At 39.2% G+C, this 27,542-nt stretch overlaps 1 protein-coding gene across 1 annotated transcript in view; it reads left to right on the top strand.

The window, feature by feature from the left end:
* The first annotated feature begins 12,119 nt into the window (after positions 1-12,119).
* Positions 12,120-27,542, top strand: part of LOC132827335 (protein FAM216B) — a 32,031-nt gene continuing 16,608 nt past the window's right edge. Inside the window, exons 1-3 of the mRNA XM_060843984.1 lie at positions 12,120-12,388; positions 16,277-16,317; positions 22,582-22,727. Of these exons, the coding sequence (XP_060699967.1) occupies positions 12,312-12,388; positions 16,277-16,317; positions 22,582-22,727 (264 nt within the window). The 5' untranslated portion in view covers positions 12,120-12,311. The remainder of the gene's footprint in view (positions 12,389-16,276; positions 16,318-22,581; positions 22,728-27,542) is intronic.

Here is a 27,542-nt window from a genome sequence, read left to right as displayed (position 1 = left end):
GGGTAGTAAAGACAAGCCAGGGAACTATAGACCAGTGAGCCTGACCTCGGTGGTGGGCAAGTTGTTGGAGGGAATCCTGAGGGAAGGATGTACATATATTTGGAAAGGCAAGGACTGATTCGGGATAGTCAACGTGGCTTTGTGCGTGGGAAAGCTTCTCACAAACTTGATTGAGTTTTTTGAAGAAGTAACAAAGAAGATTAATGAGGGCAGAGCAGTAGATGTGATCTCTATGGACTTCAGTAAGGCGTTTGACAAGGTTCCCCATGGGAGACTGGTTAGTAAGATTAGATCTCATGGAATACAGGGAGAACTAGACATTTGGGTACAGAACTGGCTCAAAGGTAGAAGACAGAGGGTGGTGGTAGAGGGTTGATTTTCAGACTGGAGGCCTGTGATCAGTGGAGTGCCACAAGGATCGGTGCTGAGCCCTCTACTTTTTGTCATTTATATAAATGATTTGGATGTGAGCATAAGAGGTATAGTTAGTAAGTTTGCAGATGACACCAAAATTGGAGGTGTAGTGGACAGCGAAGAGGGTTACCTCAGATTTCAACAGAATCTTGACCAATGGGCTGAGAAATGGCAGATGGAGTTTAATTCAGATAAATGCGAGGTCCCGCATTTTGGGAAAGCAAATCTTAGCAGGACTTATACACTTAATGGTAAGGCCCTAGGAGTGTTGCTGAACAAAGAGACCTTGGAGTGCAGCTTCATAGCTCCTTGAAAGTGGAGTCGCAGGTAGATAGGATAGTGAAGAAGGCATTTGCTATGCTTTCCTTTATTGGTCAGAGTATTGAGTACAGGAGTTGGGAGGTCATGTTGCGGCTGTACAGGTCATTGGTTAGGCCACTTTTGGAATGTTGCGTGCAATTCTGGTCTCCTTCCTATCGGAAAGATGTTGTGAAACTTGAAAGGGTTCAGAAAAAAATTACAAGGATGTTGCCAGGGTTGGAAGACCTGAGCTACAGGGAATGGCTGAACAGGCTGGGGCTGTTTTCCCTGGAGCGTCGGAGGCTGAGGGGTGACCTTATAGAGGTTTAAAAAATTATGAGGGGCATGGATAGGATAAATAGGCAAAGTCTTTTCCCTGGGGTCGGAGAGTCCAGAACTAGAGGGAATAGGTTTAGGGTGAGAGGGGAAAGATATAAAAGAGACCTAAGGGGCAACTTTTTCACACAGAGGGTGGTACGTGTATGGAATGAGCTGCCAGAGGATGTGGTGGAGACTGGTACAATTGCAACATTTAAGAGGCATTTGGATGGGTATATGAATAGGAAGGGTTTGGAGGGATATGGGCCGGGTGCTGGCAGGTGGGACTAGATTGGATTGGGATATCTGGTCAGCATGGATGGGTTGGACCGAAGGGTCTGTTTCCATGCTGTACATTTCTATGATTCTATGATTCTAAAACTTTGCATATGGAATCCTTAAATGCTGTCATACATTTAACTAAACAATTAAACCAAAACTCAAAGCTACTCATACTAGGTGGTCTTGCAGGACGAGGGGAATAGGTGCAGAGGGATATGAAGAAGAACTTTATGTGTCGCCAGTGGTAATAATGTGGAATTTGCTACCAACAACGATGGTGTAAGTGAAACCAATCAACTATCTTAAAAGGAAATTAGATGCTATTTCAAGAAAATAAACTTGCAGAACTCTAGGATTATAGCAAATGCAACAAAAGAATAAAACTGATCAAGTTGCCCCAAGGAGAACTAGCATGAAGTTGATACGTGAAATTGCATCCTTCTAGGCTGTAGTTAATTAATGATTGTGAAACAATTACTTAGTTATTCATTTTTGGATAATTTATTTTATTCATTCATGGGATGTGGGCATCACTGACTGGCCAGCATTTATTGCCTGCCCCTAATTAGAGTCATAGAGTCATAGAGACGTACAGCATGGAAACCGACCCTTCGGTCCAACTTGTCCATGCCAACCAGATATCCCAACCCAATCTAGTCCCACCTACCAGCACCCAGCCCGTATCCTTCCAAACCCTTCCTATTCATATGCCCATCCAAATGCCTTTTAAATGTTGCAACTGCACTAGCCTCCACCATTTCCTCCAGCAGCTCATTCCATACACATACCACCCTCTGCATGAAAAAGTTGCCCCTTAGGTCTCTTTTATATCTTTCCTCTCTCACCTTAAACCTATGTCCTCTAGTTCTGGACATCCTTGTAACTCTTTTCTGAACCCTTTCAAGTTTCACAACATCTTTCCGATAGGAAGGAGACCAGAATTGCACGCAATATTCCAACAGTGGCCTAACAAACATGACCTGCCAACTACTGTACTCAATACCCTGACCAATAACAGAAAGCATGCCAAACACCTTCTTCACCCTCTGCATGAAAAAGTTGCCCCTTAGGTCTCTTTTATATCTTTCATCTCTCACCCTAAACCTATGTCCTCTAGTTCTGGACTCTCCAACCAAAGGGAAAAGACCTTGTCTATTTATTCTGTCCGTGCCCCTCATGACTTTATAAACCTCTATAAGGTCACCCCACAGCCCCCGGCGCTCCAGGAAAAACAACCACAGCCTGTTCAATCTTTCCCTATAGCTCAAATCCTAGTAACCCTGGCTACATCCTTGTAACTCTTTTCTGAACCCTTTCAAGTTTCACAACATCTTTCCGATAGGAAGGAGACAAGAATTGGACGCAATATTCTAACAGTGGCCTAACCAATGTCCTGTACAGTCGCAACATGACCTCCTAACTCCTTTACTCAATACTCTGACCAATAATGGAAAGTATGCCAAACACCTTCTTCACTATCCTATCTACCTGTGACTCCACTTTCAAGGAGCTATGAACCTGCACTCCAAGGTCTCTTTGTTCAGCAACACTCCTTAGGATCTTACCATTAAGTATATAAGTCCTGCTAAGATTTGCTTTCCAAAAATGCAGCACCTCGCATTTATCTAAATTAAACTCCACCTGCCACTTCTCAACCAATTGGCCCATCTGATCAAGTTCCTGAGGTAACCTTCTTCACTGTCCTCTACACCTCCAATTTTGGTGTCATCTGCAAACTTACTAACTATTGCCCTTGAAAAGGTGGTCATGAGCTGCTTTCTTGAACGACTGCAGTCCACCTACTATGAGTTGACCCACAATGGGTGGGTGGCACGGTGGCACGGCGGCACAGTGGTTAGCACTGCTGCCTCACAGCCCCAGAGACCTGGGTTCAATTCCTGCCTCAGGCGACTGACTGTGTGGAGTTTGCACGTTCTCCCCGTGTCTGCGTGGATTTTCTCCGGGTGCTCTGGTTTCCTCCCACAGTCCAAAGATGTGCGGGTCAGGTGAATTGGCCATGCTAAATTGCCCGTAGTGTTAGGTAAGGGGTAAATGTAGGGGTATCGGTGGGTTGCACTTCAGCGGGTTGGTGTGGACTTGTTGGGTCGAAGGGCCTGTTTCCACACTGTAAGTAATCTAATCTAAAAAAAATGCCATTAGGAAAGGAATTCCAGGACTTTGACCCAGCAACAGTGAAGGAATGTTTCCAAGTCAGGATGGTGGGAGACTTGGCAGGGGAACTTGCAGGAGGTGCTGTTTCCATGTATCTGCTGCCCTTGTCCTTCTAGATGGAATTGAGTATGGGTTTGAAAGGTGTTGTATGAAGATCTTTGGTGAATTTCTGCAGTGCATCTTGTAGATTGTATACACTGCTGCTACTGAGCAGTGAAAGTGGTGGATAAAGTAGATGTTTGTGGATGTGATGCCAATCGAGTGGGCTGCTTTGTCCTAAATGCTGCAAGCATCTTGGGTATTGTTGGATTTGCTTGCATTCATCCAGACAAATGGGGAGTATTTCATCATACTTCTGACTTGTGCCTTATAGATGATGGACAGGCTTTGGGGAGTCAGCAGGTAAGTTACCCATCACCGTTTTCCTAGTCTCTGATGTACATTTGTGCCACTGCTCATAGTGCGAGATTCAGTGATGGTAACCACCATGGAACGTCTAGGGGGCAGAGATCAGATTGTCTCTTATTGGTGATGATCACAGCCTGGCATTTGTGTGGCGCAAATGTTACTTGTCTAGTAACATTATGAGAGGTTCTATGAATTCAACGGCTGTTTTTAATTGCTTTATTCAATTTAGTAATTGGATTTTAATCAAGAAAGTGATCAAAAAGGAAGAAGTATTTGAAAGGCAGGGTTATAGACCTAACACTGAAAATTAATTGGATATGTTGAATGACAGATGAGAAAGCTGTGAACTACAAAGACAGAGATGAAAGCATCGAGACTCTGTATGATGAGAAAAAATAAGAAGCTGTGAATATATTATCAGGGAGTTGCAAAGAAAGTTGATAAGTTGCTTACTGTCTGGAAAAGTTGATCTTAATAGATCAAGATATATATTTTATATATAAAATTAAATATATTATATAATCTAACGAACGGGGAAAATAATAAATAAAAACCTCTATGTAGACCAAAAGATATTGATTCAGCTGCTCACAAACTCTAAATCGAAGAAGACAGAGAGAGATGTGCATTATTTTGTGAAACTATTTCATGTAGCAACTGGATATGAATATTTGTTTAAAATTTGCTGTTGATATCCATGAAGACGGAGTAAATTTGAATGATAATAAGTACATATAAATATTATTCCCATGCTATTCTTTGATAAAACACCTTTATTCTTAGGTGCCATACTGTGTTCGCCACCAACAATAAATTTTGGTTGCCAAAGTAACAAGTATCTCTAATGGTTAGACCTAATTAGTTTTTATAGTAACAATAGCATGTGAATTAACATAGGTGAGGGTTTCAACAAAATAAAATTTGCAAAATTTCACAAAATAACTGCCATTGCCATGTTTACGTAATCAAGATTTCACAACTATTTATGTGGAAAGCATTTGGTCAGAGGTCTTTCAGTTTCTAAATAATGTGACTGCTTTTGTGCAGTTGCACAGGAAGCATTGGCTGACTTCAAACATAAAGACATAACATTTAAGATCTGATCCTATTGTTGTCTGACAGCAATATACTTGAATCTTCCAATTCTAAACAATCAGTAATAGGATGAAAATTCAAAATTAATATTGCAATAAGTATGGATTTTTTTGTCTTGTAGGACTTATAAAATTTGCATGAATTTTGTTTAGAGGTGGAAATACTGTATTCTAAAATGGATTATACATAAGACATAAGAAATTGGAATAGGAGTAAACCATTAGGCCCTTTGAGTCTGCTCTGCCATTCAATAGTATCATGGCTTATCCCCCCATTCCTCATATCCACTTTCCTGCCTTTCCCCCATAGTCCTAGATTCCCCTACTGATTACAAATCTATCTCTCTCGGTCTTAAATATGAACAACGACTCTGCCCCAACAGCTCTCTGTGGTAAGAAGTTCCAAAATCTCACAACCCACTGAGGAAGAAATTCCTCCTCATCTCAGTCTTAAATTGGTACCCCTTAATTCTGAGACTTTTCTCTCTGGTCTTTGATGCCCCTTGAGGAAAAAGTTTCTCTCACCATTTGCCCTGTCAAATCCCTTAAGAATCCTATATGTTTCAATGAGATCACCTCTCATTCTCCTAAACTCTAATGAGTAGAGTCCCAACGTGTTTAAGCTTTGCTCATAAAACAATCCCTCCATACCAAAAATCATTCTAGTGAACCAGCTCTGAACTTCCTCTAATGAAATTATATCTTTCCTTAAATAAAGGGACCAAGCGTGCTCACAGTATTGCAAATGTGGTCTCACCAGCACTTTGTACAGTTGCAGTAAGACTTACTCTTATACTGCAATCCCCTTGAAATAAGGGCCAACATTCCATTAGCCTTCCTGATTACTTGCTACACATGTGTGCTAACTTTATGTGTTTTGTGCACAAGTACCCCCAAGTCCCTTTGAGTTACAGTTTCTGCAGATTTTCTCTATTTAAATAATAGTGTTCTTTTGTTCTCCCAAAATGAACAAATGCAAATTTTAAATGATTATACTACATTTGCCAACCCTTTGCCTACTTACTTAACCTATCAATATCTCTCTGTAAACTGTTTGTATCCTAGCCTGCCTTTCCATTTATTTTTGTGTCATCTGAAAATTTGGCTATACTACATTCACTTCCTTCCTCCAAGTCATTCATACACACTGTAAACAGTTATGGTACCAGCACTGATCCCTGTGCAACCACACTTGAAAAATAACTCCTTATCCCCATTTGCTGTTTCTTGCCGTTAGCCAATTCTCTAACAACATCAATCTGCCACCTCCAAATCTTATCTTAGGACTTAACCTGTTGGGCACCTTCTGAAAGACTAAATATAACACATCTACTGGTTCCCGTCTATCCACTCTGGCTGAGACTTCCTCGAAAATCTCTAATAAATTAGTCATACTCAATCTCCCTTTCATGAAGCCATGCTGACTGTTTAATTAGATTATGATTTTTGGTATGTTCTCCAACTTCTTCCTTGATAATTGATTCCAATACTTTTCCATTAATATATCTTAAGCTAATCAGCTTATACTTTCCTACTTTTTGCCTCCCTTTCTTTTTGAATAAGTGTGTCACATTAGAGTTTCCAAATCTTCTGATACTCCTTCAGAATCCAATGGTTTTTGGAAAATTACCACCAATGTGCTCACTATTTCTATACCTACCTCTTTTAGGATTCTGAAATGCAAGCCATCAGGGCCAGGGACTTATCTACCTTTAGCTTCATTAGTTTATCTATTACTACTTCATTCGTAATGGTGTTGGTACTTCATTACTCCTCTGTACCCTTTAGCATAAATAGAATATTCTAAGTATATTCCACTGTAAGGACCAAAACATGAAAAATTGAAATGGCTGTTCTGAGACTAGATTAGATTACTTACGGAATGGAAACAGGCCCTTCGGCCCTAGAAGTCCACACCAACCCGCCGAAGCGCAACCCACCCACACCCCTACATTTACCCCTTACCTAACACTACGGGCAATTTAGCATGGCCAATTCACCTGACCCGCACATCTTTGGACTGTGGGAGGAAACCGGAGCACCCGGAGGAAACCCACTATTAAGGTTACTATGAATTACTTGCTCAAGGGAGTGCAGATCACAAAATTGGCTTATTAGAATTATAATAACTCTCTTTTTTAGTCCTGGAGATAGTAAGGACTGCTGATGCTGGAAGTCAGAGTTGATAAAATGTGGAGATGGAAAAGCACAGCAGGTCAGACAGCCTTGGAGGAGCAGGAAAGTTGATGTTTTGGGTCAGGACTGGGGAGGGGGAAAGGAGCTGTGAAATAGAGGGACGGGGTGTGTGGGGGACAGGTAGGTGGGATGATGATAGGTGGATGCAGGAAAGGAAATGGAATGTTGATAGGTGGATGCAGGTAAGAGATTATTGTGATTGGTTAGGGGAAGAGTGCAGCAGATAGGTGAGAAGGAAGATGGACAGGTTAGATCAGGTCAAGGGGGTGGGGAGGAGAAGGCTGGACATGGGATGAGGTTTGGGAGGGGAGGTTTTGAAGCTGATGAACTTTATGTTGAGGCCATTCAGCTGTAAGCTCCTGAGGTATTGTTCCTTCAGTTTGTTTGTTGCCTCATTTTGACAGTGGAGGAGGCCCAGGATGAATATGTCACCAGGGGAGTGGGCGCGCGAATGAGAGTTGAAATTTAAATGATCCTGTACAATAAAGCTTCTCAAGAAGAACCTGACTCAGAACAGTGTACCCTTATGTGACAGTGGATTCTTAATTTTTCTTTTGTTCTATCTGTATATTAGCTTGGGTAGTTAAAACTACTGTCATAAGAATTCATTGGTAATAATGTTTAGAATCTAGAAATCACTGACATTTCCTGGTACATATTCTACAATGCTTCATTATGTGACTTTGATTTGCAGCAATGGAAAAGCTAATAGGTATTTTCCAATCATCATTGTGTTAAAAAGAAAAGCTAGTTGCAGGGATAGACCATGACTCTTACGAACCAGTATGTGATGGCTAAAATATTGTAGCTATTACAATTCTGCAGCTTAATCATTATCAAAAAGGTTATTTCTACATCAAAGGGCCCCAGTGCTTAAATGTTGAGCCGAGTGGCCAATTTTTAGTTCTATTTGTTATGCCTTTAAAATCCAGAGATTGATACAGCTTCAAAAACAGCACACACTTATCTATGACAGAGAATAGGTAGTTCTGGTTTGGTTGAAAGTGATTAAAATATCTCTTTTAAACAGATGATATGCATACTAATGAATCCATAACCGAAACATCTGTATTTTCTCCTTTTAGATATTTACTGGTGAAGTCTCTTTTCTTGCATTCTTGCTGAAGCTATAGCCTTGGTGCAAAGTAATCCCTTTTTTCAATGCTGCTGCAGTCATAGTATAAATTAATCCACAGTCAAACTCAGGAACACTTCAGTAAAAGGAACAGAATCACTGAAATCCAAAATCTTTTAAATTCAGATCAGTCCTTTAGTGTTGTTGCAAAATTAAATCTACTTCATACCAATAGTAAACATAATATTAAAAACCCCTGACATGTCTTCCATATATGTTCCTATTCATAAAAGATTAATTATAAGTATATCTGGTCAGTATTTTAGACTGTGCAAAGTGACAAGCCGTGGACATTTCTTTATTTGCAACTTGACAGAAGATGGAATTAATACCCTAATTATACTTCAGGAACCACTTTAACATATTTGGAAGTTATTGTTAGGTCTGAGATTTCTATTCAACCAAAGGATATTGGTTAGTTCGGTTGGTTGGATGGGTACTTTGCAATGCAATTCCTGTGCCAGCTGACGTCACCATGAATGTCCAGACTTCTCAACTTCACCCCTCATCTTATTGGATAAGGCTGAAGGTAACACGTGTCTCTGCTGTATCTTTATCATTGTAGGTATTGTTGTTTCTCAGAAATGGTGACCCTCGGTTAGACTCACCACCAGTCATTCCCCTTTAATGAGAGAGCAGCCGTATCACCTTCTGGGTCAATGGCAACTTTCCCTTCACCTTTATTCAGTCAAAGTAAAAAATGAACACAAATTTACATTCATAACACTCTAAACTATACCATGTTGTCCTTAAGATATTGAGAAAAATTCAAACTGTATCAAGATCACCCAGATATTATAATGAATAAACAGCTTTTACTCAACAAAAGTTGTTAGTAACATGATATGTTTTTAATAAGCATAATTTTATTTATCACTATTATACATTATCATAAATAAGTATATACTTTATTTGTCACAGAATTATATGGCATTCCAATGAGGAAATAGGAGATCTGCTTCCTTAGTGTATAAAGAAATATAGGAAATAGAGCAGGGGGAAGGGCATTTGGCTTATCTGTTTTTTATTAATTCATGGGAGGTGGACCTCATTGGCTGGGCCACTATTCATTGACCCTCATTAATGGCCCTTGAGAAAGTGTGTTGAGCTGCATTCTTGAACTACTACCGTCCATTTGGTGTAAGTACACCCACAATGCCATTTAGGAGGGAGTCCCAGTATTTTGACCCAGCAAAACTAAAACAATGATGATATCTTTCCAAGTCCAGATGGTAAATGACTTGATGGGGAACTTGCAGGTTGTGGTGTTCTTATGCAGTGGTCCTTCTGGATGGCAGTGGTCATGGAAGGCAATGTCTGAGGAAACATGGTGAATTTCTGCAATGCATCTATAGATGGTATATAACATTTCTACTGAGAGTGGATGGTGGAAGGAGTGAATGTTTTTGGTGCAGTGCCTTTCAAGCTAGCTGCTTTGCCCTGGATAGTGTTAAGATTCTTAAGGTTAGTTGAAATTGCAGTCAACAGGCAACCAGAAATAGTTAATCATCATCGTGACTTGCTCCTTTAAAATAGTGAATACATTTTCATAGAATCCCCACAATGTGGAAGCAGGCCATTTGGCCCATCAAGTCCACACCGACCCTCCAAAGAACATCCCACCTAGATTCCTACTCCCTAACCAGATATTTGTATGGCAAGTGCAGTCCTTTCCTGGTTAGTAGTAATCTCCAGGAATTTGATAGCTGGGGTTTCAGCAATGGTGAGGCCATTGATTGTCAATGTACAATGTTTAGATTTTCTCTTGTTGGAGATAGTTATTGCCTGGCACTTGTGTGGCATGAATATTACATGTCCTTGTCAGCTCAAATGTGGATATTGTTCAGCTGTTGCCAAATTTTGACATGGCCTGCTTCAGTATCTGATGACTTTTGAATGGTGCTGAATATTGTTGAATTGTCATTGAACATACCCACTTCTGACAGATGGCTGGTCAATTGACACTATCCTGAGGAACTTCTGCAGAGAGGTACTGGAACTGAAATGGCTGATCTCCAACTACCATAACCATCTTTTGTGCCAGGTTTGACTCCAAGCAGCAGAGAAACGTTCCCTGACTCCCATTGATTCAATTGTTAAAAGCTCCTTGATGCCAAATTATCAAACTTGATGCCTAATGTAAGTATATGGGATTTATGCCAGGGATATATCGGAATGATCAATGGTGTAATATGGCTGACGATGATAGATGCATTTCCATATCTTCTTCCCATGAGGAATATGTAAACATTCCCCTGAAATCCATATTATAATATGGATATTAAGAAACCCGCAACCATGGGCATCTTGAGAATCTGCTATGTTCAAGCGACATTTCAGTGAAGAAATTTTCCCACTGGAGTATGGTTAATTTATTGTGTGTGGTCAATATTTCAGGATGCAGAATATGATCTATTTGCTAATTGAGTACATTGAAATTTATATTCTATGAGGTATAAATGCAATCTAGATTCCAGTGGAGATATACTTAAATATGTATCAATGGAGTATATGTGATTTCTTTTCTAGAGGTATATGCGATTTACTTTCAATGAAGATAACTTTGGCCCCTACTATTGTGATGTAGTAATCTACATTAGAGTTGAAACAGCTGGACGTTTTCTGCAAATAAAAACATCTTAATTGCATGTTCTCATTGCAGTCATTGTTGCAATATGATAAGAGCTGACTTGATTGAAATTCATCAATCATTTTTGTAAACTTGTTACTACAGTTTACTCTCATCACTAATAAAAACAATAACAACCTAATAAAATGCTCCAAGGCGTTTCAGTGGAAACTTTTAAAACAGAATATGAAATTAAGTCACATCAAGTTGTATGGTCAAGTATTTCAACAAAGAATGAGGTTTTAAGGGGTATCTTAAAGGAAGGAAGTGATGTGCAGAGGTAGAAGGATGGTATCCCAGAGTTGGAATCCAGGACCAACAGGAGTGATTAAAATCAGGGATGCACAAGAAACCAGAATTAAACGCACGCAGATATCTTGGAGGTTTGTGGAGATTATAGATATCGGGAAGGCTAAGGCTGAGGCTATGGAGAGATTTGAAAACACGGAAGAGAGTTTTAACATCAAGACTGGATGTCAATTTTATTATTGGTTGCATCCTTTCATCCACAAAAGATAATGGCCATTGAGCAAATAAATTCATTCCAGATAGGGCCTCTTCATGCGTACACAGCTGAAGAGTTTAATCCTTGTGAGACAGGTTTTGCCTCAAGTGGGTGCTGGTCATCCTGGTGGTGCATGCCACTCCATGATATTGTCCTCTGATATCAGCGGGTCCTTTCCGCGTACAATCATTGCTAGCTGGGGTCTTCATGTCACATTTGAAAGCATTCTTGAAGCGGAGCTTTGCGTACCGCTGGTCATTTGGCTCCACCTACCTCACCACACAGAAACCCCTTGGGTCTGTGACCATCTTATATCCTGACCGAGCTAACAAAGTCACCTCTATTTGAAAAGTGCTGGCAAACTCGGAGTTCTGCCTTTAAGAACTTGATTTTGTCCTTGTAAGATACCCCACAAGGTGCCCCACACAGCAAACATGGATATTAGATCAGCAAACAATGAAAACTATTAGGAAACTTAAATCATAATTAATAAAATAAAACATTAAACCGCCCCAGTCAAAAACACGCAACAATTACTTGCGACGTAGTTATTAAAACAAATATATAATAAACAACATTGGCAATACGTTATAAATCCCCTGCGTTAAATCGCTTAATAATGCACCATATTATCAGCAGAACCTAAGTATGTTTAGTTCTCACTGATCTAATGTCGTTACATTCTTTAACACTTGCTTTAAATTGTGCCTTGAACCTTATACAGTGCGCATGTGTATGCTGGGCGCTAGTTCAGCAAAAACAGAGGCTTTCACTAAGCTATCAGCCGTTGCCTAGAGTTTCAAGAACTCCACTGTTGTGGGTCTAGTGTAGGGAGAACCTAGGCATAAATTTTCTTTAATGGAGTCCAGAAAACAGGTTACTTTTCTCGAACGAGATTCTGATTGCCAGGGTCTGCAGCAATCATGCTTGAAAAGGTAAGAAAAACCACTTTCATTCCCCATTCAAATTGCCTTAGGCAGCAACGTTCTGCTGAAATAGACAAAAACCAGGAATCAAACGGTACTTGTTGCTCATTTGTATCATTCATCTATCAATTCCGGTCTTAACATGATTAGCTTTATATACCTTTCCCATTTCACTAAATGTCCTTGAATGTCATTTTTTTTATGACGGCCACACGATTATTTCTGTTTTCAAGGGGAGTTATGGTGAAATTCATTTCGCCTCCACAGTTTTGAAGTTTCTTAAAAGAGAATATAAAACACTAAGTTTCGTGCTAATTGAGTTGATGTTATTCTAGTTGCATTTTGCACTTTGTCACTTCAATGTTTTCTCATCGTTTCTGGTTACTTTTCATTCCAGCATTGTTTCTGTCTTCGTAACCGTTGACCTCAGTATGTATCTTGTTGCCATTGCAAATTTTATATGAGAAAACTTTTAAAGTAAAAGGCATTTTTTAAATAAACGAGGAATCAGACGATACTTACTGAAATATCTAATTATATTTTAAATATGCTTGGCTCATCTTCTTCGGCATTAGGTGAAAAGGGAAATATTTATCATTTATGATTTTCACCCATTGTGATGGAGCCACTTGCTTCCCTTGGGTTGCTGAGGCTATTTACAGCTAAAAAGAAATGAGATACTGTGATGAAAAACATTGAGGTGGATAATGGTGCTCATTGTTGTTGTTTGTATTGCAAATTGTCAGCTGCTGTGCACACTGACTTCTCTAATTTCCAGCGTCTAATATCAACATCATAAAATTAAACACGGGAGAATATTTATTGAAGCCCTGTTTTAGAGTTATTCTGGACTATTACATTTGACACTTTAGAACTTTTAAAGATATTGCAGTTATTTTCTATACTTCATTAGTTGTCACATTGAAACATTCCATTTGTGAAGTTCAAATTGTACTGGATGATTATTTGGAGTAACAAAATACCACAGATGTTTCAATAGTAAAATACCGTTTCAGATTGGATGTCTGTGTTTCTTGGTAAGTTTAAAGCTGTCTCAATTCTAATTTCATGTTTTCATTTGATTATAATCAGTGTTTGGCTTCATAATTTATGGCAGCTTATTTTTCCAAAGGGTCTGTATTATGTAAAAGATAATTTACTTTGATTATTCTTATAATTTGCTGATCAATTGCTTCATAAATATTGGGAAGCTATTTATTATTAAAATATCAAGATTTAACTTCTCTAAAAGAACATTTTCTTCCCCACTCTGTACACCTTGTATTACTATTATACACTTCCACATAAGTATTGTTTTCTATTCTCTAACAATATACTTTTTCATTAATGCAAAAAAAACCTCGAAGTAGTGAAGGCTTGTCATTGGAATTTATTCAAGGCAGAGTTCGATAATCTTCTGGAAGTTGAGGGCTATGGGGAGTGGTCAGGAAAGTAAAATCAAATCAGACATGATCTTATTGAATGATGGAACAGTCATGAAGGGCAAAGGGGCTAATCCTGTGCCCAAATTCTATGTTCCTGTACTAGCATTTTAATAGTTTACATGCCACTCATCCTATGTACCCCTTGTTAATTTTGTGTGAAATTATAAAAAAGACTTATACTATGGATCAATCCCTAGTAAGAATTTGGTATGACAGCCTGAATGTAGTTTACCAGGATACAGGGTGCGCTGTCCATTACAGACAGGGCACCTTGAGTAACTCCAGAACATAGTGTTTTCAATGCTCTTTTTTCATTGTGAAAGTGCTGAAGGATTCCTTGAAAGTGGAGTTGCAGGTAGACTGGGTAGTGAAGATGGCATTTGGTATGCTTGTCTTTATTGGTCAGAGCATTGAATATAGGAGTTGGGATATCATGTTGCGGCTGAACAATACGTTGGTTAGACCACTTTTGGAATACTCAGTTCAGTTCTGGACTCCATATTATAGAGAGGATTTTGTGCAACTTGAAAGGGTTCAGAAAAGATATTGAAGAATGTTGCTAGGGTGGAGGGTTTGAGTTTTAGGGAAAGGCTGAATAGGCTAGGGTATTATCCCTCAAGTGGTGGAGGCTGAGGGGTGACCTTATATAGAAGTTTATAAAATCATGAGGGGCATGGATAGGATGAATAATCAAGGTTTCTTTTTCCGGGCTAGGGGAGTCCAAAACCAAAGGGTAGAGGCTTAAGGTGAGAGGAGAAAGATTTGAAAGGGATCAATGTTTTTACAGAGGGTGCTATGTGTTTGGAATGAGCTGCCAGAAGAAGTAGTGGAAGCTTGTACATTTAAAAGGCACCTGAATGGGTATATGAATAGGAGGGGTTTGGAGGGATATGGGCCAAATGCTGGCAAATGAGAGTAGATTAATCCAGGATATCTGGTTAGCATGGATGAGTTCGACCAAAGAGTCTGATTCTGTGCAGCTCTTTGACTTTATGGTTCTCATTCCTTTTTTTTGAAGAGTCAGTCATCTGTGCCAAGATCCCAACCTAAAAAAGGAAAAACTTATTATAACCACCATTCATTTATCAGTCTTAGAATAGATGAATAACATTCTTTTTTCTCCATTAATCATTCATTCTTGAGTAGGAATGGCAAATGTAGAGCAGTACTTTTAAAAAAAACCAAGGTTGTAGGAACAGAGCGATTAGAATTAAACTTATGAAATGAAATGCATAACATTTCAGGGAGTTACTTTTCTTGCTTCAAAGTGATGACTAATAAAATTAAATTCTGTTTAAGTCAGCTGAGTTAAATACCTTGGAATCATTTAATAAATAATTGAACACTTTGGTAGGAGACATAATTTTGCCCTGATTATGTGAGCTAGGATAGACCAAATTATCTATCTACTTGATATCTTACGATAATCAGTGGAAGATTAGAAAGATTCAACATAACACAAGAAATATGAGCAAGAGAAGGCATCTCAGCCCCGCAAGTCTGCCCTGCATTCTGTATGACCATGGCTGATCTGCCCTAGGACTCAATTCCTTTCTTGTGCCAGCTCTATGTAGCCCTCAAGTCCCCAATATTTCAAAAATCTACCCTGTTGCCTCTTTATGTACTTTCGGTGATCTAGCCTCCCCAATTCTCTGCTCAGACAGTCATTACCATCTGGGAGAGAAATTCCTTCACATCTCAGTTTTAAATGAGTGTCCCTCATTCTGAAAACTATATCCCCTAGTTCGAGATTTCCCCAGTAGTGAAAACATCTTCTTGACATCTATCCTGTTAAGCCCTCTCAGAATCTTGAATATTTCAATAAAATCACGCCTGCTTCTTCTAAACTTTTAATGAATAAAGGTGTAACATGTTTAGTGTTTTTGATACCAACCCCTTCAATGCAGGAATCTTTTAAACTGACTCCAATGTCAAGATATTCTTTCTTAAATATGGGGACCAAAACTACACTCTAGGTGCAGCCTCATAAACGCTCTGTACAGTTATAACAAGACTTGCCCTATTTTTAAATCCCATGCCCTTCAATTTCTAGCCTGAGTAAACATACAGTAACTACTCCTGCATAGAGTGAACCCGGCTAATTAGGAAATGGAGGATCTGACAAAGGGGGAGAAAAAAATAAAATTGTCAACAAAATGTGTCTTCCATAGTGTAAGTAGTTTTGTTCTGCTGAATGATATATGATTGATCTATCAGGCAATAAGACTACAGTTTAAATTGGTACAAGTATTCCTTCTTATAATCCAATTTTGGCCAGTTTCTTTCAATGGGAAGTACACTTGGATTTTATTTTTCTAATTTAAGCAGCACAAGCTAAAGTGAATGGTGTAATTTTAAAATGTTATTGGAAGTTCAAAAGTTAACATTTGCATATTTCATTATATATTTATTTGCATGTAATGGCATCTTCTCAATGTACTATTTCTTTTAGGACACGAAGACATAATTTTCCAAAAACTCATGATTCAAATGGTAAGGAGTAGTTTTTTACTTTTCTGTTTTCTTGGTGGCATCTTTCAAGTTTTAATAATGTACAAAGGTGACACAAATATACTTTTAACAGTTGATATACTTCCTAGGTGAGATGAATAAATATTTAGTCATTTGACTTCTGACCTCATTGGAATATTGGTATTATTTTCTGTTTTAGCTATTTTGATAATTATTATAAGAATTTGTTTATTTTGTATGTTGTGTAAAGTCCATGAATTTACCATTTTCAAGCTTAAACAATTGCCCGTGGTCAATGTCAGTTAAACTTAATATTGAGAGATAGTCATATAATTAGAACTTTTATGTTGGATATATCCCAGGATTTAGCTCAGTTTTGAGATTGTTTGGCTTTTAATATATATGTTCATAATGTATGTGATGCTGTTAAACTTGTCTTGTCAGTGACACTGATTCAGAAGCTGGATCAAAATGAATCTAATTATAGTTCACATATTAGAAAAATTATAGATGAGGAATATGATCATGCTCCAGAGAAGCTTCATTAAAATTCATTTAAAATTTATGGGGGATTCAATGATGATTTTATGTGGAACTTGGTATGCACGAGTGTTTTATTAGAAGAACTAGAGAAAACTAGTTCTGGTAGACTAGAGAATACAGACAACTATAATTACTTATGTACCAGATTCCCACCCCTGCATTAGGTGAGGAATAGATTACAGTCTCTTTCTTCATGAGCAAACTAAAAGGGTGGAGGTTACACTGGCAAGCATTGGTGAAAGGGAGGATTTGGGATAAGGAAGGATTATTTCACTAACCTGATGTTTTGCAATATAGTTAGTTCCTTTTATACTTTATTATTAGAATAAACAAATTAAATTGTTTAATACATAAACAAAATGCTTTACTTATGTACTTGTCAATAGCCCGTGGCTATGCAAAACAGTCAGTCAATACCAAAGGCTTTTTTATAACGTGATTTGGAGATGCCGGTGTTGAACTGGGGTGCACAAAGTTTAAAATCACACAACACCAGGCTATAGTCCAACAGGTTTAATTGGAAGCATACTAGCTTTCGGGCCGATGCTCCTTCATCCTGTTGGACTATAACCTGGTGTTGTGTGATTTTTAACTCTAAAGTGGATAAATTTCAATTAGTTAAGATCTTGCCTCAAGTATGATCTAGAAATTAAGTGGGATCAAAATTCTGTATTTCATCCTTATTTTTCAATTTCAATATGTATTCCTGCATCCACACTTTTGTAGAAAACTGTCAACATTTTGCATAGCTATTTCTATTGAAGACCCACACAAACATACGAATGTCAAAAAGAAATGACTGCAGGTCTGTGCAAACTTTTTTCTAACTATTGTAAATGTAATCTTTCTTGATGTCTTTAATAAATAAGAACCAGTTATTTAATGGGCAAGATACAACACTGAGTGAAATGCTACTCATGATTCACAATTTTGTTCCAGATGCTACAGAAATATTCCAAGAGGTGATCAGCAGAAAAGTTAATCCACCAATTCCTTCCCCAGCTAATACTAACAATGTTGTACAGACATCAATTCCAGAATGTTTCAACCAACAAAGACAGGGGCAAAGTAGCCAACAGGAGGAATGTAATCTAATGCCAACTTTTACTTCAGACCATTGTCTGATTCAGAAAGAACCTCCAGGACAGCAGGAATTGAGGATTCGAACTGCCAAACAGGAAGGCAAGCAAACTAACACATGTGCTGAGAGCAAAGTAAGGGTAAGAGGAAGAAAAATATGGCAAACTGAAAAAGATCATCAGGATGCTGACCTTCCAGTCAATTTGGCAATGTTAGAGAAGGACGGGCTGACCAATTTAGGGAAAGTGAAAGAGAATCTCCAGCATACATTCAAAGAGATGCAAGTCAGTTTTCAGATTGAGGTGAAGCTGCTTCAAGGTGTAATTGAGTCCAGTACCAATCAGATAGAATCAGCAGTGGAGGAGGTGAGCTCCACTGTGAACTCAGTTGAGACCACACTACAGAATATGGATTCCAGACTAGTCAAGATTAACTCCAACTTATTACAGCTCCAAGAAACTGTTGAATTTGGTTTCAAAGAACTGACCAAGGAAATTGCTTCCCTGGTCAAATGGCTGTGCCAGAACCTGAGTGCTGGACCTGTAGAACACCAGTCCATCAAACCAATCATTAGGACTATCAAGGCAGGTCCTATATAGATAAAACAACCCGCTAATGCATGCTGGTCATTTAGCATCTTTTATTTTGGTATAATGGCAAACCACATCGAAACCATTAACCATAAATAAGAAGCATGATCATTTGTTTGGGTGTCTGCATAATAAAATCAACTGTTTGGTGCACATTGACACCTTGGTATGATTGTTATATATAAAAGGTTCAAGTGCTACCCCTTATTTGATAAGGGATGATGGGGAACAGCAGTTGTCATTTACACATCACTACTGAAGAAAGTGGAAACAGTAATATGTCCTCATTTGTTCATATTTTCTGAAGTGGATAGGAAATGAAAAACATTATTAGTGCTCATTACATAAAAGGATGGTTAGTAATTAAAATAATTTGCATATCTTAAGATTAATTTGTTTGCTGTTAAATGCAATTTGAAGCTTACTTTTTCATCTGGGGCAATCTCAAAATAACACACCATTATTGAACCATTGGAACAGCTTTCCACTTCCACAACTGCAATCATGTCACTTAACTAGAGTAAGGTTGCTAAATTAGTTCCAAGTTAGTGAAAATGTTGTGCTGTTGTTCAGTGCCCACCAGGAACTAGATTGGAAGAGATTTTCAGACAAAAACTATTTCCATTTCACATCTTGAGGTTGCCTTTGAACTTGAACAAAAGCAAAAATGTATGCCTGATACCCTAGAGTAAAAAATGAGGTCTGCAGATGCTGGAGATCACAGCTGCAAATGTGTTGCTGGTCAAAGCACAGCAGGTTAGGCAGCATCTCAGGAATAGAGAATTCGACGTTTCGAGCATAAGCCCTTCATCAGGAATAAGAGAGAGAGCCAAGCAGGCTGAGATAAAAGGTAGGGAGGAGGGACTAGGGGGAGGGGCGATGGAGATGGGATAGGTGGAAGGAGGTCAAGGTGAGGGTGATAGGCCGGAGTGGGGTGGGGGCGGAGAGGTCAGGAAGAGGATTGCAGGTTAGGAGGGCGGTGCTGAGTTGAGGGAACCGACTGAGACAAGGTGGGGGGAGGGGAAATGAGGAAGCTGGAGAAATCTGAATTCATACCTTGTGGTTGGAGGGTTCCCAGGCGGAAGATGAGGCGCTCCTCCTCCAGCCGTCGTGTAGTTGTGTTCTGCCGGTGGAGGAGTCCAAGGACCTGCATGTCCTCGGTGGAGTGGGAGGGGGAGTTAAAGTGTTGAGCCACGGGGTGATTGGGTTGGTTGGTTCGGGCGGCCCAGAGGTGTTCTCTGAAGCGTTCCGCAAGTAAGCGGCCTGTCTCACCAATATAGAGGAGGCCACATCGGGTGCAGCGGATGCAATAGATGATGTGTGTGGAGGTACAGGTGAACTTGTGGCGGATATGGAAGGATCCCTTGGGGCCTTGGAGGGAAGTGAGTGTGGAGGTGTGGGCGCAAGTTTTACATTTCCTGCGGTTGCAGGGGAAGGTGCCGGGGGTGGAGGTTGGGTTGGTGGGGGGTGTGGATCTGACAAGGGAGTCACGAAGGGAGTGGTCCTTGCGGAACGCTGATAGGGGAGGGGAGGGAAATATATCCTTGGTGGTGGGGTCCTAACCAGGTCAGATGGGTCTAACTGTAAACAAAGGGAGTGTCTTTATTTTAACCTGATGTGTTACATCCTTCAAACGTAATTTCTGCAGATATCATAACAGCAACAAACCAGGGATTACAGCAGTGTTTCAAGAAGTGATGGTGATGAACTTCATTTCATTACAAATTCTACATGACATGGGAGCTTGATTCTGTTCATTTTATAAAATTGAAGTGATATAAACAAATTAGGAACTTTTTTAACCAATAAATATCACTTTCTTTTGTTGTTTAAGACTAGAAACTTGTGTTAAATACAAGGCCAGCATTCTAACTAAGCCAGAACTGACTCAACTGGTTATGAACTGAAAGTTAGGAATGCATGAGTGAAATTCAGACCTAATTAACAATCAACTACAGCAAACTGATTACCAGTCAATATTGGTAATACAAATAGTCTTGTTCCCAGATCTCAGATGACACATTAGAGAACTGTACACAGTCTTATGCTTTGTTCGGATTTATTTGCAAATAAGATTATATACAACATAAGTAAGCAATTGAACATTGGCATTTACGGCACAGAAGGAAGCTACTTGGGCCATTGAGTCTGTGCTGACCAAAAAGCGAGCCATCTAACCTAATCTCACTTTCCAAAATTGAGTTGCATATCCAGATACATTCTTAAATGACTTGCGGGTTGCTACTTTTACTAGTCTTTCAGTAATGATTTCCTGGACTGCAACATCACTCTGAATGAAAAAAAGAATCCTCATCTCCTTTTCTAAACTTTCTACCAATCACTTAAGTCTGTTTGCCCTAATTATTGACTTCACAAAGATGAAATGTGGTCCATAATATTCGTATGTTCTTAAAATCATTAAATAATTTTAACAAAATAACCAGGATCACATGGAATGTCAGTTTTATATTGTCAATATGTGGAGTGTAAAATTGCATGGACCAATACTAAACCTGAAATTTGTCAAATACAGTTGGGTGTATTTTATAGGCCGCCAATAATGGGAAAAATAGAGGAGCAAATTTGCAGGGAAATTGCAGAGAAGTGTAAATATGATAAGAATAATAATGCAAGACCATTTATCTGCACATAGACTGATATTGTTAAGAGTGTAAAGGACAGAGATGGAGATCAGATTCTGAAGTAGCTTAGAAGAACTTTACTAATCAGTATATCTCATTACTAGGTCTGGTTCTGGGGAATACCTCTTAAGGAAAATAAAAAGTTCTCAAGTAAGGGTTTGGAGGGATATGGACCAGGTGCTGGCAGGTGGGACTAGATTGGGTTGAGATATTTGGTCAGCATGGACAGGTTGGACCGAAGGGTCCGTTTCAGTGCTGTACATCTCTATTACTCTAAGTTCACAAAAATTATAAAATATAAAGTCACCATAACAAAGTGAGGGATTTATCTTGTCACCTTAAATGGTGCTTCAATTGCCTTCAAGTCAAAAGGGTGCTGAAATAGTCATCACCTGCCTTGGGCCCCAAACTCTGGAGTGACCTCCTTAAATCCCTAACTTGTTTTCTTCCTTTAAAAGGAAGACACACCTCTTTAGCAAGGTAAAAACAATGACTGCAGTTGCTGGAAACCAGAGTCTAGATTAGAGTGGTGCTGGAAAAGCACAGCAGTTCAGGCAGCATCTGAGGAGCAGTAAAATTGACATTTTAGGCAAAAGCCGCTTGTCAGGAATACAGGCAGAGTGCCTGAAGAGTCTCTCCACCCTTCAGGCTCTCTGCCTGTATTCCTGATAAAGGGCTTTTGCCCGAAACATTGATTTTACTGCTTCTCGGATGCTGCCTGAACTGCTGTGCTTTACCAGCACCACTCTAATCTAAACCCCACTCTAATCTAAACCCATACCTCTTTAGCAGCTCTGCTCTTTACCTGCTATGTGGTTTGAAGCACTTTATGATGTACTTATTTCTAATGTTCAATGTAATTAAAAAAGTTGTTGCAGTCACAACGCTAACAAGACCCAGTTTAGTGTGGCAATATGTGAACATCTACAAAATATACTATTGCAACTCACCAAGTTTACTTCAACAGCAATTCTGAATCCTACAAGCTATGCTACCAAGAAGAACAAGAGCTGACCAGCACATCGAGCATTGCCCTAACTTTGACATATGTGGCCACTTTTCATAAGTAAAAATTTTAGGACTACCAATATCAGAAGGATAGCAATGATTTTTAAAAACGGCATGCCATTGTCATCTTGGAGAATTAGGAGAGAGAACTAAATGTGGATTTTCCAGTGTCCTCCAGAACTCTACACCAAGAAGTGGAAAGCACGGATAGAATGGAAATCTCTTAAGCTGGTGGAGAAACATGGTACAAATAGTATCCAGTGCTATAAATTGTCTAGGTCATTCATGTCCTGAGAATAAATAAGATAAACTCATGTTTTAAAATGATCAAAGCTGCATTAAAAACTTTAAAACATATATGAAAAACTTTCTCTTTTTCAGTTAAATACATTGTTTATTTCTTCTGTTTTTTTTAAATCTAGCATTGACGTTTCCACTAACAGAAAAAGTAGCTGAAATGAAGGAACGGAAAGGCAGAGAGTATCAAGTCATGCTGCAACAACCACTCAGTCCACAGCTGAAAACTATTCACATCCCCAAATCAGTGGAGAATGCACCATTTCTGCAGGTGGTGTCTATGCTACATGTCTGCAATATACTACTTTTCTCAATCCTACTCTCCCACGCAGTTACTTGCATTGGGCATTCTACTTAACAAAACCTATAATTAACATAGACAAAATAATTCTGTTATCCAATTGTTTTCTAGGAAGCCAGCCAATGAAGGATAGAATCTGCTGCTCTTTTATGCAATTTTATTTTTGTTTATGGTATTATACCTTACAAGCGTATACTTCCTAACCCAAAAACAACTTCAATCTATCTATTGAAATGGATTTAAGTGAATAAACAGCTAATACATACAAGTTGCATGGACTTTGTTAGATTAGATTCTCTACAGTATGGAAACACGCCCTTCGGCCCAACAAGTCCACACCGACCCTCCGAAGAGTAACCCACCCAGAAGCACTACTCTACCCAAGATTTACCCGAGATGTAAATAATTAGCTTGGGTAGTGGAAGATATATAATTGTATATTGGCTCACATCAGGTTCACACTCAAAGGAATAAATACCACATTGATTAAGAAATTGAGTTTTGTTAATATTGGAATGCTGAGTATTAGGATCTTGGGTGAAGTCTAGCCCTTGGGGTTTTCATGGTGTTGATAGGCGTGCTGATCTTTGCTGTGCCTGCCTCATGAAATAGGATAAGCAGGCAATCTAATGCCACACCTTGACTTTTTATAGAAAATTGTAATTGTAAAGAGCTTTTTGTGGGATAAGAACCTCCCAGGTGTTGTACAGTCAATGCCATGTAAAAATGCCAGACACGAAAATGCCAGTCAGTCTAAAAGCTCTTTTAAAGAGCTGCCATAGGAATGATGGACCTAGTGTGCTGTATCATCCATACGATTTTTACATTCTCCCAGAGTGAATTATGTAATTTCTTTGCTGACCAATATTCTCTCTTTTTCCTGAATGCAAGAGCTTCTTTCTAGGGATTAGTTGCTGTTCACCTTCACTCACTTAAAGATATTTGGCTTGACCTTGCAGGAGCTGAAAATGTGTTGCTGAAAAGGCGCAACAGGTCAGACAGCATCCAAGGAGCAGGAGAATCGACGTTTCGGGCATGAGCCCTTCTCCTGCTCCTTGGATGCTGCCTGACCTGCTGCGCTTTTCCAGCAACACATTTTCAGCTCTGATCTCCAGCATCTGCAGCCCTCACTTTCTCCTTGACTTTGCAGCACCATTTTGCTGCTTCCTGCAAGTCAAAATTCTCTCTTTCATAATTTCTTTAAGTGCAAGCTGTTAACATTGTGATGAGGGCAGCAGGGCATCAGACACCTTTCTCTGTTCCATAGCTGACAATCTCAAATGAAATTTAAAGATGGAGAAAGAATCAAAGGAACATTTTCACTTTATACATTTAATGATCTAGATTAAGGAACTGAAAAATTTGGCTAAGTTTGCAGACAATACAAAAATAGGTAGAGGGACAGGTAGCATCAAGGAGGTGGAATGGCTGCAGAAGGATTTGGATAGGTTAGGAGAGTGGGCAAAGAAGTGGCAGATGGAGTACAACATGGGAAAGTGTGAGGTCATGCATTTTGGACTATTTTCTAAATGGGGAGAAAATTCAGAAGTCTGAATTGCAAAGGGACTTGGGAGTTCTAGTCCAGGTTTCTTTCAAGGTAAACTTGCAGGTTGAGTCAGTAGTTAGGAAGGCAAATGCAATGATGGCATTTGTTTTGAGAAGACTTTAATATTAAAGCAAGGTTGTACTTCTGAGGCTTTATAAGGCTCTGGTCAGACTGCATTTGGAGTATTGTGTGCAGTTTTGGGCCCCATATCTCAGAAGGATGTACTAGCCCTGGAGCATGTTCAGAGGAGGTTCATGAGAATGGTCCCAGGAATGAAAAGCTTAACTTATGTGGAAGTTTGAGGACTCTGGGTTTACACTCGATGGAGTTTAGAAGGATGACGGGTGATCTAATTGAAACATACAGATTACTAAATGCCCTGGACAGAGTAGATGTTGGGAAGAGGTTTCCATTGGTAGGAGAGACTAGACCCAAGGGCACAGCCTTAGAGTAAAGCAAGGACCTTTGTAGAACGGAGATGAGGAGAAACTTCTTCAGCCAGTGAGTGGTGTACTTATGAAATTCGTTGCCACAGAAGGCTGTGGAGGCCAGGTAATAGAGTATATTTGAGACTGACTGGAGTGTCGGAGGCTGAGGGGTGACCTTATAGAGGTTTACAAAATTATGAGGGACATGGTTAGGATAAATAGACAAAGTCTTTTCCCTGGAGTCAGGGAGTCCAGAACTAGAGGGCATAGGTTTAGGGTGAGAAGGGAAAGATATAAAAGAGACCTAAGGGGCAACCTTTTCACACAGAGGGTGGTACGAGTATGGAATGAGCTGCCAGAGGATGTGGTGGAGGCTGGTACAATTGCAACATTTAAGGAGCATTTGAATGGGTATATGAATAGGAAGGGTTTGGAGGGATATGGGCTGAGTGCTGACAGGTGGGACTAGATTGGGTTGGGATATCTGGTCGGCATGGACGGGTTGGACCGAAGGGTCTGTGTCCATGCTGTACGTCTCTATGACTCTATGGCTGAGATAGATAGATAGGTTCTTGAGTATCAAGGGTTACACGGAGAAAACGAGAGAATGGGGTTCACAATCCTCTTCTCGGATGTTGCTGGACCTGCTGTTCTTTTCCAGCACCACACTAATCTAAGCTTATCAGCCATGCTGGAATGGTGGAGCAGACTGGATAGGCTGAATGGCCTAATTTCTGCTCCTATTTCTTATGGTCTTAGAAAGTGAATTAGAATGGGTGAATTCAGATATAGAAATAGGGAGGGAAATAAAGATTGGATTCAGATAGGTAAGTATTAAGAAAAGTAAGAGAATAAAATTAAATGTTTACTTTTTAAAATCACTAACAAGAATTGACAACATGCAGAAATGAGATTAAACGCTTTATAGTGTTCCCATTTTAGACCAGAGATGTTGATTAGTATGTGTTTATAAACATCATAGCATTTAATTTGTGATATACTCTTAATTATGAATTTTAACTTTATATGGAGAGTTTAAATAATTAAATAAAATCCAGCAAATTCTTAAATGTACCTAGGAGACTCATAACAAGACGTCATTCGTACAAAACAAATTGTAGAGTGGTATAAAAAAAAAGTATTTTTTAACCAATCCATTCAGACATGTTATAACACCCCTCTGAGCAGCTGAGACCTGAACCCCGACCTTCCAGTCTAGAAGGAGGGATAATATCACAGCACCATAAAATTCCTTTTTGGAGTGGTATAAGTCAACCAGCAAGTTAAGGAAATTTGCAGCTCATTTATTGTTGCTTAACCTTCTGAATATTTTGGCCACGTTACCCATCAAAAATGGTTGCACCATTAACACTGTTTGTGTCCTTACAATGACAATCAGCACATGTTTTAACTAAGGACAGTAACTCCGGTAACCCTCATTTTGTGGGAGCAAATTACTGCGGATGCTGGAATCTGTACTGGAAACAAAAAAAGTGCTGAAAATCACAGCAGGTCAGTCAGCAAACAAGAGAGAGTAAGCTAAACATGGCTCTTGTTCTTGCCTGACATCTTCGCACATGCAGACTTCTTGCATGGATGACAGACTATATGTAACACCTACTATGAACCAGATATTAAAACTAAAGTCTGAATAGATAAACTCAGGGAGTTCTCAATGGAGTCTTCAGTCTATATTGTTAGCAATCTATTATTTTGTCTTTTGGGAACTATCACTTTCAGTGCTTACAAAACAAATACATTTAAACTGTCAGAATTCAAGAATTTATTAGCAACTGCAAATCTTTAGTAGGCATACAGCAGAGATCAATACATCATAATAGTGTCTAGCAAGTAATTTACAGTGCCAGATTGTCATCAGGTTACTGGACAGAGAAGGGTGCATTGTCTACTTCTTGTTCAGCTTCTTTAGGTGGAGTATGTTAGCATTAACATCCATCTGCACAAACCATGGTCATCATTTCTTGTGCTTGACTGTTAAAGTCCTTGTGTCTCAAAATGCTAGTCATCTGATTCAATCAATCCAATCATTTTTGTCTGTAGCAGCACAAATTCCAAGTCTCTTACTGGAACTGCAAGTTTAAACATCTTGAATTTATAATGTGGAGGTGCCAGTGTTGGACTGGGGTGGATAAAGTCAGAAGTCACACAATACCAGGTTATAGTGAAGTTTGAGAACCCCAAAAGTAAAATTTTCTATTTTACTAGTTTATAATACTGATTTGAAGTATTGGGAATTCAAGGGTTAAAGATCCTGTATTAGAGTGACTCACTATATCAGGCTGAGAACCGAATTCATAGTGAGTATCTGGCTACCTCTGAACTGCCAAAATCATCTGGAGCCATACGTGTGTATCTTGCTCCCAGCCCCGGGCAAAGATATTTGTTTCTCTGAATAAGACTGTCAGTCCTAGTTATAAATCTTATTAACTGCCTCCTGTTTCTACTAACACACTTCCTTACTATTAACAAGAAGACCAACAATGAGAACAATACGAAGTCCTATTATCTACCTCCTTTGCTACTAACATAAGATTGTGAATAATACAGTAAAAAGCTCCTGTGAACAATTCTATCTGTCACAGGAAGGTAGCAATCACCAGTCATTGTAAGATTGAGAAATACCTGCTTTAACAGCATAATAGCAATTAGCCAGGTGATGTTAAGAACTTTGTATTAGTCACACCAAACAAGATATAAAAGTATACTGCTTGCATGCAATGTTCAGAGATTCATTGAGGGGTGCCACCACATGAAGGCTATGAGACTCCTTTGGTGTCACCCAGAATCTCT

The sequence above is a fragment of the Hemiscyllium ocellatum genome, chromosome 24 (assembly GCF_020745735.1).
Source record: "Hemiscyllium ocellatum isolate sHemOce1 chromosome 24, sHemOce1.pat.X.cur, whole genome shotgun sequence".
Classification (NCBI taxonomy): Eukaryota; Metazoa; Chordata; class Chondrichthyes; order Orectolobiformes; family Hemiscylliidae; genus Hemiscyllium; species Hemiscyllium ocellatum.
Note: the sequence above shows the minus strand (reverse complement) of the source record. Positions and strands in the feature narration are given on the sequence as shown.